Source organism: Branchiostoma belcheri, unplaced genomic scaffold (genome assembly GCF_001625305.1).
Source record: "Branchiostoma belcheri isolate BF01 breed outbred unplaced genomic scaffold, Haploidv18h27 scaffold7, whole genome shotgun sequence".
Taxonomy (NCBI): Eukaryota; Metazoa; Chordata; class Leptocardii; order Amphioxiformes; family Branchiostomatidae; genus Branchiostoma; species Branchiostoma belcheri.
In genome coordinates this window covers 5,279,028-5,291,126 of record NW_017804353.1, presented here as the reverse complement: position 1 = coordinate 5,291,126, position 12,099 = coordinate 5,279,028, and the positions used below count along the sequence as shown (strand labels likewise).

The 12,099-nt window shown below is 40.0% G+C and overlaps 1 protein-coding gene across 1 annotated transcript in view; it reads right to left on the bottom strand.

The window, feature by feature from the left end:
* The window catches only part of LOC109484454 (tubulin polyglutamylase TTLL11-like), a 16,883-nt gene that overhangs the window by 4,050 nt on the left and 734 nt on the right, over positions 1 to 12,099 (bottom strand). The window contains exons 2-6 of the mRNA XM_019787718.1: positions 11,833 to 12,069; positions 6,362 to 6,596; positions 2,292 to 2,391; positions 1,201 to 1,913; positions 394 to 617 (exon numbers count right to left, since the gene is read on the bottom strand). Of these exons, the coding sequence (XP_019643277.1) occupies positions 394 to 617; positions 1,201 to 1,913; positions 2,292 to 2,391; positions 6,362 to 6,596; positions 11,833 to 12,069 (1,509 nt within the window). The remainder of the gene's footprint in view (positions 1 to 393; positions 618 to 1,200; positions 1,914 to 2,291; positions 2,392 to 6,361; positions 6,597 to 11,832; positions 12,070 to 12,099) is intronic.

Sequence of the window (12,099 nt, the reverse complement as noted above, 5' to 3'; positions counted from 1 at the left end):
ATATATATATGACCATATACATGTGACTTATGACAACTTAAGACATAACACAAAGTTACATTCATTTCTTGGTCAATGGATAATGTCCTTGGTCAAACTGAACAGAGCTTGCTTGTTATTAAAATCTACGCATGTGTTGAAAAATAATTGTCTGTATCTTAATTTTTGCATTAACACAAATACTACCATCCTGCATTCACAGACTTGCATCTAGTAATACCATTCTTAACTTTAATCCTTATGTAGCAGTAGGGTTCAAGAACCACTAACTGACCAGTCCAACGAGTTCAGACCTTTTGGCCTAGTGTTTAGGGTACTGGGGTAGTGAGCTGGCAGCCCGGGTTCAATTCCCAGGAGACTGTTTTTCTACTCGTCTCTAGTTATTTTACTTACTTGGAAGGAGACTTGGGGACGGGTTTCTTCTTCTGCGGCTTCATGACCTTGAGGACGTCCCGGACCAGTGGCACTTTGATCTCCTCGTCCACGGGGCTGGGGATGGCCTCCATCACCCCCGGCGACACCTCCCGCTCAGCGTCGATCTTCAGGCTGGGGTTAGAGTTCACCTCCAGCAGGATCGGCTTCAGGTCAGAGGTCAGCAGGATGTCAAAGCCCAGCAGCTTTTGGAAACAGACAAGATTCTTAAAAATGAGAAAGGTAACATTTGCAAAGCAAATGCATAATGTTTACTTTCGCATATGGTCTGCTCTGTTAATTCTTACTCAAACACAATTTCATATATTTATATATATATATAGAGAGAGAAGTCTAAATCCCTCCTGCTATAAAATTGCAACATGATGTAACACTAGTTACCATGGTGACAGACGTCTGGTTCAGGTCATTGACCTTATTTCTTTGAAGAAGAATCAGAGGAAGAAGAAACAGAGCAAAAACAACATAATTTCCTTCTGCGAAGGTAAACATAATAACATGAAGATGGGAACCAAGAAATATTACTTATGAGCATTATTATACTGTACCCTTATCCTGTATACTTTAAATCATACATCATCAGTTTCTTGTAGATGCATATCAGTGTCCTGGGAGCCATGTTTTTATACTCTAAACAATTTTTTGGGGTAGCGAGCTCCATTACAAAATGGATGGTGCACAGGCTATATCAGAGAGATAATTCAAGGCAGCCTCTATCTAATATATAAGAAGCTGTTTGATGTGTCTAGGTAAGCAAAGGAAGCATACTTGGTAACACTTTGGTCTTCCTTGACTCTTCCCTGGTGGCAACATAACATGGTGGAATGTCTTGATCTCAGGTAAGATGGCTATAATCGTCTTCAAGACAATGTCTTCAATATCCTTCCACAGTTTGTCCACATCCTTGCCTCTGCGCTTCAGTCTCTGCAACACGCTACTCAACGTCCTCTTACTACCTATATCCCCATCCTCGGAGTGGATAAAACCATCACTGTACTTGTTGAGAGAGTAGTTTGTTAAGTGCATGTAGGACTCGTGGAGGTTCATACGCGAGGGGGACTGGTACGGGACGGTACAGAACCTCGCCATGCCCTCACGTCCAATGTAAATTTCGAGAGGCTCGATGTTTGCTAGCAGCACGTAAATCCTGAGGTCAAACTTGTAGCCATCGATGAGATACGGGTTGGTGAGGTACTCCTGGACCACGGCCGGCCGGACCATGCCGATGGACTTCACGTCGTGCGGGTCCTGGAGGAGGTAGATCCCGCCGCCCTGCGTTCCCTCGTCTGGCTTCACGATGAACGTCGGCTTGTACCGCTTGCCGCGCCGCTCCTTCAGGACGCGGACCTCCGCGCAGAACTGGTGGAACTCCTCTGGAAGCCGCCAGGTGGTCGGGAAGAAGTCGAAGGCCTCTGGGAAGAGCTGGTGCATCCTGTCCAGCGCCTGGGACAGGTTAGCCTTGTTGGACATGTCCTTCATACCTACAGCAGTAGGAAATATCATTGAAATTTAGTTGTTTCTTGTATAAATTTGTAAAGAATTCAGAACACAGTAGGAAAGAGAGGGAGAGAGAGAGAGAGAGAGAGAGAGAGAGAGAAAGGTGCTTGAAAAATTGGTCTATAATATCTTCTCAATTCTTAATTCTGAAAATTGTTAATACTGAATCTCAAAGTAGACAATTATGGTGGGAAGATTTTGACATTCAATCTTAGGCACATGTACAACATCGTCAAATGTAGTAACAAAAGTATGAAGATAATCCATCCATCCAAGGATCCGCTTGAGACAAATCCGAATCATTGCCAAACTCTAACCATTTAACTACCACTTTAAAGTTAAATTCTGACAGTCTTCCTCACCTGGAAGTTTGTTGATGACACCTGAAGGAAAGTCATCGTAATCGTTGAAGGCTGGAACCGACCAGTACATGTCTGAACCTGCCTTCCTCCCGTGTGGGTACTGGGCAGGACAACAAAAGCAGAAATCTTCCATTAACGATAGTAATTATCATAAGATGTTTATTGCAAATACATGCCTAAGGGCTAATTGCAATTACATGCACATGTACCATCAATAGGCATTGGATAATGGAAAGAAGAAAAGAAATAAAAGAAATCCTAGAGACTGGAATCTTTTGTAATTGTACTTGAAAATTTTATCGTCATAAGTATGAGTCTACTTTCTGAATATTATCAATAATATTATCATATTCTATTACTATTATCATTATTGTATTTGATGATTGTTTCTAGTTGGATGGTTCACTCTAGATCTCTGTATGTTCTTTTTTTTTAAATCAATAAAAAAATCTCAGAGACACGTTTTTTCTTTCAAATTCAGAATCTGCAAAACCCTAGTAAAAAGGATAGAGATTAGTCAAGAATATTTTATTTCTAAATCATATCAATCTGAAGCAGAAGCAATTCATCAACATAGACAGGTATTTTAAGTAGACATTTACTTGAGTCTACCAATAACATTTCACCAAGTGAACAATGTGAAGTTCATAATACGTTCACTCCAGCGAAAACTGTTTGTTGTTAGATAATTCGGAAACTCAATCCTGAGCAAAACAAAAGCTTTTGTCCCAGTGAAAGGCATGTGTCATGGACAGATTTACAGTAATAATGCTGCCTGCTGTTGGCACGCAATCCTCCAGGCATAGAGAACTGGCCTGGTGAAAGACAGCTGCTTTGTGAAGAAGAATAGCTGGTCACAGACAATGGGTAAGTAATAGCAAATAAGATAACAAGAAGAAGGACAATTATACAGAACGCATACCTCAGAAATTCTTATCAGTGGATCACGAAATAAGATTAAAATGGCATAGGTTTATAAGTACTTTCATGTTTATTCTTTTAAATTAATTCAGGAACCTGGTCCATACATACATATTAGGAGGAATATGTAACAACATAAACAATATACCAATAACACTGAACCTAGCTTAAAACAGCTACCTTTTAAAAACAAGATTTACACAATGCCTCCAGAAAGTGCTGTGATTGTATGAGTCTGAATGGACGGGGATCTGGATAATGTTTCAATGTATTATGGAACAGAGGAGTTGAAAGACCTAAAGAGTTGATTTTACTGCAGTAATGTGAACTGTTCATTTCAAAGTCTTTAAGTCCAAAATTCTGCATAGAATTAGTTGGATTTCTGAAATACTCCTACATCAAACATGCCAAGCATAATATAATGGGGAAAAGAGCAGATGTCAGAAGCTTATATTGGAATGTGAATGAAGAAATATGATTTGCCTCTTCCAGATAGGGCCCCAGGGCCCCGTTGCCCTTTATTATTAACCTTCAAGCTGGAAAAGGATTAGACTGATTATTGAAGGTGAAGGGAAGATACTGTAAAATGTTTCATTTGGCAGGGCTGAATATAAGCTTAGTATTTCATGACAAGTAACCGTTAGCTCATCAAGCCATTTTCTATAGAGACATCTTGGCTGATGTGATAGAATATTTTGTGAAGTTCACAAGAAAACTACCAAATTTCTCAAAAAGTCCTAAAATAAACCATTTTGACAGTGTATTAACATAATTATATGGGGAGCCCAAAGGGGTTTAGCAAGAATCCAGTTTAGAATTGGATAACATTCCAAACTAAAGGTTCATTTCAGTTGCAGAAAAACTAAAAATGTAACCAAAGATCATTTTACAGCAAAAAAAGCCATTTTAAACCCTTTTGTTGCAAATGTACAAGGTCACAACCCGCTATTAGAAAGTGACCTTGGCATTCATTCTAACCGCTCAGAGCTGAAACCGTTAGAGTTTTCTTTCTTAGTAATCTTACCATGGCCCTTCTGTTTGCCTATTGCTGCTCATCCAACCTTACATCACATGTCAGCAAGGTGTATAAAAGCCTACATACCAGCACCCAACCCTGTCCACTCTTTAGCCAACACTAGTGCTACAGGTGAGGGTTATCAAAACACCTCAATACAATACAACTACTCGGGAAAAATATCAGCTTGGGTATGGTATCTCTCTTGGCTTGGCTTCGCTGACAAGGATTTGGGTTGAATTGAGTGAATCGGAAACCAACGGGTACCGAAAATGCAATACATTCAAAACTTTAACCTCAAAAGTACATTAACTAAACTAAAATCTACCACAGCATATTGTTCAAGTTGGTCATAGTCAAGGCTCAAGATCATTTTTCTTAAGATTCATTTGAATGCAGTGATAAATTTTTTATGCAGCTGTGCTCTGAACATGCGAAAATATGCTCTTACAAAACGGATTACCCAAGAAATGGGATATAGTCATGAAATGAGTAATTTCATCATTCTGCTTCTAGTCGTGACGGTCTGATCCACTCAGTCCATTTCCTGGGGAAGGAAAACCAGGCTGAAGTGGGATTTACTGCCTTTTAAAAGATCAGCCGTGCACAGACAGACCAGGGGTGTTGTTAGTAGGGATCAGGGGGAAATGGGGCGTGACGGATAACAGGGTCACAAAACACAGATTATTAATGACTACGAAGTGTTTGTTTGTATTTCAGTCGTACAACGGAAATGGTTTTCCTGTTGTCGTCGAGTCTTTTGTAGTAGGTATAATAACATTGGGAAGGACACAACACAATCTGAGAAAGAAGTGATTACTGTAATATAGGGGGGAAAATTTATTAATGACTATGAAGTGTTTGTTTGTATTTGAGTCGTATAACGGAAATGGTTTTCCTGTTGTCGTCGAGTCTTTTGTAGTAGCCATAATAACATTGGGAAGGACACAAAACAATCTGAGAAAGAAGTGATTACTGTAATAAAGGGGGGAAAATTTATTAACGACTATGAAGTGTTTGTTTGTATTTGAGTCGTACAATGGAAATGGTTTTCCTGTTGTCGTGGAGTCTTTTGTAGTAGACGTATTGAGAAGGACACAACACAATCTGAGAAAGAAGTGATTACTGTAATATAGGGGGGAAAATTTATTAATGAGTATGAAGTGTTTGTTTGTATTTGAATCGTACAACGGAAATGGTTTTCCTGTTGTCGTGGAGTCTTTTGTAGTAGTCATAATAACATTGGGAAGGACACAACACAATCTGAGAAAGAAGTGATGACTGTAATATAGGGGGGAAAATTTATTAATGAGTATGAAGTGTTTGTTTGTATTTGAATCGTACAACGGAAATGGTTTTCCTGTTGTCGTCGAGTCTTTTGTAGTAGACGCAATAACACTGGGAGGGACACGACACAATTTGAGAGGAAGCGATTACTGTAATATGGAGTAATGAAATCTCATGAAACAACCTGTAATACTGCTACAGTCATGTTTGTTTGATGTCATTAGACAAGTTGGTTAACCTTCTCACTGCCGCCTTAACCATAACCAAGTTGTCACCAAAAAGGAAAGGGATAAAGTGCCCTGAAGACTTTTTTTATGAAGTTTTGTGGAGTGACAATGTAAAACAATGTTGACACCTGCTGGCAGTGCTTTTTCATCAGTCCATATTTTTCACCAAGCAGACGTCAAAACAACTTCCTTGATACGTCTGTCTGTCTGGAGTACATCCAGCTGATGTGAAACAAACACTTCAGAAGCGTTTCCTTGTCATATCAAACTTTTTTTTCTGAACTGAATGTCAAGCCATCCTGGATCATGTATAAACAACCAGATCTAAAGACATCTACACGTATATATTACATAATGTATATGACTAAGAACTGACAGCATGCTGAATCTGCTATACCATTGTAGACATCTGTGAATAGTTTCATCAGGTTGGTAAATCACTGAATAAAGAAATTTTTTTACACAAAAAAAAAGTGAAATGTGCAATGTGAACCACTCAGAACTGCCCTGAGGAAGGTGATAGACGTTCAATGATATGTCAGATGAATAAAACACTTGGTTGTGCAAAAAGAGCATTGTACTGTACTACAGGACTTGGCCATAAGACCAGTTGTACGTACCTCCCTCCATCCCCTGCCCAGCTGCTTCAGTGCCAGCCGTATCACGTCTAGCTGACTCCGCGCTCGTGTCGTGTCCAGCGTTATCACGAGCGCCGTCGGTAACCGTCGCCTCCGTACAATCCCCGGCTTCCCCTTCCGCTTCCTGCCTTCTGCGTCCACGTCCGCGTCTGAGCCCGACTCTGTCTTCTCGGAGTCCGCTGTGCTCATACTGGATACCGGACGCTTCTCTTTAGATCTAGAAGAAGATTATGACTTGCATTTCATCTATATAATACCATAATAATGTTTGATTCAGCAGCAACTTTCCTCTATCCAAGAATGGGAACTGAGGCAAATTGGAAAATTAAAATATACATCAGCAAATCATCGGTGCATCAACAAATATTGTCATAAAACATTAAAATCACCAATAACGCATAGGCACAAATTATTATGATCATATGTTGAACAACCATATTATTGCACGTTTGGCACCTGGAAAGGACCTAATTGTTAGGACCTGCGTAACACAGGTAGCCCATATGTACCACCTGGTTTCCCACGCTCCAGGTAATTCTTACAACACCTGCTATTCTAATGATTTCCCTGCATGTGCAGGTTGACCTCCCACGACACAATAAAAAAACCATCTGTGCACACGGCTATGTACTGCATGAAACCGCCAACAACTTATGCACCAACGACTGTCATATACCAAACTATCATCAGAAGCTATTGCTTCTTCGGTACGGGTACGGGATACTAACGGAGTGGACCGTAATGTTTGGCGTAGCCTCCGTAGTGTATCCATGGCTGCAGGCTGCAATTAAAGATGGCTGCTGTAGCAACCCCAGATGGCCTGACCTAGGTCTGTGCTATCCCCATGGGAGCAATCGGGAATAGTGATTTACCTCAGGTGGAAACCATCGACAAATCAATACCAGGTAGCACAATGGTGCTCCAGTATAATTGTAAAACCTTCATCATGACAGGACTACCAGTTTACAACTAATTGCTTCAGAGTCCCTCCTCTTGAATGATAACCTGGTTCTGTGAACTATAAATGTGCATTTAGAATGTTGCAAAAGACACTTTGGGCTCAAGTTTTCAGCATTTTTTTTAAACGTTGTGTTGAAATTCTAATGGCTGTCCCAATTTTGAAGACAGATAAAATTTGATGTTAAATTAGCCACAAAGACTGATTGATAATGCTCACAGTGCCTCTGGAGTCATTAATATTTTATCTGACACTTGCTATGTCACCTGTTATTCCCATGGTTGCACACATGTTGCAGAATCGACTCTGAAAATGTAATCGTACTAATACTTCACTTGTCAAACTTTGTCATCTTTGTCATGTAACATACTAGAGACACATTAGACACTGTCAACTGCTAGACAACTAAATCACATTCATTTTACATACATGTACATGATGTACATCACAAGTTGACAACGTCAACCTTTAGATGACATGACAACTAAACACATAGATTTCAACAAATACAAAAATTGGTACAAAAAATTATGCATGGCCATTGATAAATTATGATATGGTGTCATTTTAATAGTGTCTTATTACTCTGTTGACCTACTGTTAACATTTTATGGCCTTTCTACACAATCTCTCATTGTACTGTTGTCTACTTCATGAAGAACACTGCAAATCCTAAGCATTAAAAACAGTGAATGAACTATGTACATAAACTGCTATAAAGTGATCAGAATGACAATTTATGTTGTATTCTGATAGACCGTACGTTGTTATGGTACATAACGTTATATGTATTTCAAAAGTGAACATTACACTTACAGTTTACACAAACTAAAATAATAAATACAAAGTATGTAAAAGTACTAATGATTTCTTTATACCTGAGAAGCATTCTTTGAGTTTGGCAGAACTGTCTAAAGACAATAACAAAGCTATCAACAGTAAAAGCATACAAAGTATTTGCTAACTTTGCTGGGAGAGAGCTATGTAAACTCCCAGTGTGTGCAGGGTGTGGGAACAAACCAGCCAAAGTCAATATGCCAATGTCTGACTTCTGTTAGACCTATTCCAAACAACAGCAGATGGTGACACTGATCTAGAGGTAAATGTTTATGGCATAGTTGTATAAAAGATGTAATGTAACATTGGAAGATATACATGTAGTAATTACATAGTACAACCAGTCTTTCTTGTACTATAACAAGTAATCAGTTGTGTACACTGTATCTGTATCTTACATACTGTGATGTAATTGTTGAAAACTTTTTGGCATAAATAATATCAGACTTTTAAAATCAGATCATTGCTGAGTCATGACGCATATACATATGATTGCTATTGCTTTATATCTAGACAAACTGATCTGGAAAAGTTTCATTTTCGTAATCTACCCTACTTGATATCCATCCAGAAATCATTTAAACCATGTTTGCCATGTTCTCCAAATGTAATGACACATAACCTGGCCCATTTCCAAGCTGTTAGAAATAATAAATGGTGCTGGAAAGTTTGGCAATCATCCCAGGCTAGGGTTTTATGTTTCAAAGGATCTCGAAAAGTGATAACAGTTCAGGCCTTACACTTCAACTGATGTATTGCCAAGTCTTGGCATCTGACACACACATGGACTCCTTTACAGCCTTTCAGATTTGCTTTGAAGCCATTTTTCTTCTTTAAAGTCACAGCTGGCATGCTAGATTTCAGTTGTTTAGAGAATGACTTGCAATACATCTGTTAAATGGCGGTGTGTGAACAAGTACTGCCCCTGTGGCGAGACGGGTTAGTGGTTCCACTTTTCACCCACAGGGTGGGAAACCCAGAGGTTGTGGGTTTGAATCCCGGACCACCGACTTTGACACTACTGCAGGAGACTGCAGTTCAGCATCCAGATCGTTCTTCAGAGGACGACTCAAAGTGTTGACTCTAGTGCTTCTTACTAGTACTAGTAATATGATCAGTTCAACTCTTCAAAGTCTATGGAATAGACTACAGTGCACAGTACATTGTCCATGCAAGCTGTATGTTGAAGACTCAAAGTATATGAAACTTAAACCTTTTAAAGTGTTAAACAAAATGCCTGGTTTGGACTTTGGTACCTCCACCTGGGACAGGTGAGAAGACTTCTGGCCAGGTAAAGGTCCTTCACACGAGGGAGTGACCACAAACAGTACTGGAGGGTGTGAGGAGAATGGGGGCACACAGATCAACTGGAAAATCCTTTGGGTTCCTAGTTATACTTTGGACTGTGACATTCCCACATGTTCTGTGTCTCGACGAGTAAACATATATGGTTTCCTCCACACTACATTATACAATGGTGAAAAGTACAAATTGGTAAGATACATTAGGAATTTCCATTTCATTTTTCTACCCACAACTTTAGCCTTACCAGCGTGGACCCACTGGACAGAGAAACTTGGAAATGTGGTCAGGTGTGAAGACTAGAAAAAGACTACTGCCCACCTGTGTCATCAGGGACCTCCACAGCAGTATAATCAAAGACTGGATACTACTACTGGATACAACCAAGGACGCCTATATAAATGCCCTTTCTATACTACTAACACCATTTTATTATATTGATTTAATCACTCGTCTTTTATGACCAGCAAACCGTAAACGCTGCCCATGCCAAAGGTCTAAGTGTCTGAGCCAGTGAGAACTACTAGTATTACAATCAGACCTTAACAAGTTCAAGTGTTGTATGGGTTAAAATGCAACAGCACATTCCAAACAAAACCTCCACACTAGGCTTTAGTTGTAAGACTACCCTTTTCACACAGGTGAAACCATTTCTTTTTCTTAAACCTCCCTCTACATTGAATGGTTTATACCGGTCGTTGGGTTTTAAGAGGATTTCAAGTGTTCTTAATGACCTGTTCTAAAGAAAGGCTGCCCGCAGTGCTGGTAGGGTATATCTGTACTCAGCATACAGTATTCTATACGTGCTGTGCTAAGGGCTATTGAGGGTACCAACGTACCTGTGTTTAGTGTTGGGTGTGCCTAGGTACACTCTAGTCTATGGTCATTATCATTTACATAACTTGCAATACCAACATTACAGTCTGTACAGTTCAGCCTAATGCATCAGTAGCAGTAACTATTATACTTGCCTAAATGCGTTTCCTTTCACCTGTGATGGTAAATAGTCCTTCTATAAATAGATTCGAGCTGACTTCAATATTGTCCTTTGGGGAAAAAGGAAGCATTCAAGACATCAATGGCTGGGGCATGTTATATTGATTCTTTTATGACTGTGGCTAGATTTAATCAATGATGGATTAAGGTATATACTTTACAGATTTTTTAATATTTCATAATATCCCCACTTGAGATGGATAGTTCATACACTGAAGGAGGTTAAAAAATCAACATTTTAAGATCCTTGATACATGTAACGTATGCACCTCTGGACTATGTAGGGTTATGAGTTTTTAAGTTACTTGTCAAGTAAGGTCCACTGCCCATAAAGGTCCAAGAGGGGATGTCACGGTGTGCTGTCATTAATATTTACAGATGAGGTCAGGATAAAAAGGGCATTTAAGAGACTCGGAATCCTACCAGACCATGAAATGGCTGCCTGTAACAGATGGCAGCCTGTAGCCCGGGTGTCCTTTATGTCCTTGGTATCGGTTAGTGTGCATAAAAGAGCTAGTCCCTGGGAATACGTAATGATTAGTAGACTGATGGAAGACAGTTAGAACGAGGCAATCTGATGCCGGATTCAAAAGAAAGTATTGATTATTCCTCCCATCTGCCAAAGTTGCTCGTAGCTGCCCTACGTCAAATTAGGGTAATAAAACCGGCATTTTCAGAAGTCTAAAATGGAGGCTATAATTCTTCCAGTTTATTACATTTGAGCTAATGAATATTAATCACATATGCCGCTCGAATGTACATTTGGGGCTGTAACTTTGGTCATCGATGAGTGCACATCTCACCTGGTCACAGTGCTCATCATAAAACACTTGTACCTGTACAGGTGAATTTCTGACTAACTTATCACAGAATAGATGGAATCTCACACATTATGTTTATCATAGTGATGGAGCCAACTTTTGACCTATATTTGATACACTATCGTTAATGTCAACAATCATAATAAGCCAGAATAATAACCACAAGATACTAGTACAATGTCCTCTTGATACAGTATCATCATGATAATAATAATTTTCATGTTCCAAAAATGGACATTGCACTTGAGGAAAATTACAAACAACTACTAGTACTACAGTCAACAAATCTAGATTATATGACTACCAGCTGAGCAAGGGAGCAATCAAATTGGGTTACATGATATTGGGGTCACAACCCACATCAATAATGAATATGCCAAATGACTTTTATGGTGCCATGGACTGGAAATAAAATTGAATATAGAAAGAATAATGACTTATGACAGACCTGTGGTTTAAAAAAAGTGATATGATATGATTTTTAACATTGATATTTAACGTTATGACGTTAAATATTTGTGAGGAGAAAAAAAACATACCTGCTACTTTCCTCCACCACTATCCTCCTGAAGGTGTCCCCACTGTCTCTCCGTCTGAACGTCTCGAAACTGAACATGGAGGTGGGGTACAGGGTGGCCGCCCTGCCGACCGGGTCCCCTCCGTCCACCTGCCCCGCGGAGGCCGGTCTGGAGCCCGTGGCGGACAGCGGGCGGGGGCTGGGCGTCCTGTGGGTGCGGGCCCGGGGGCTGGGGGTGCGTGTCCGCGGCGGGATGGAGATGGGGGTCAGGGCGACCCTCCGGCTCCCG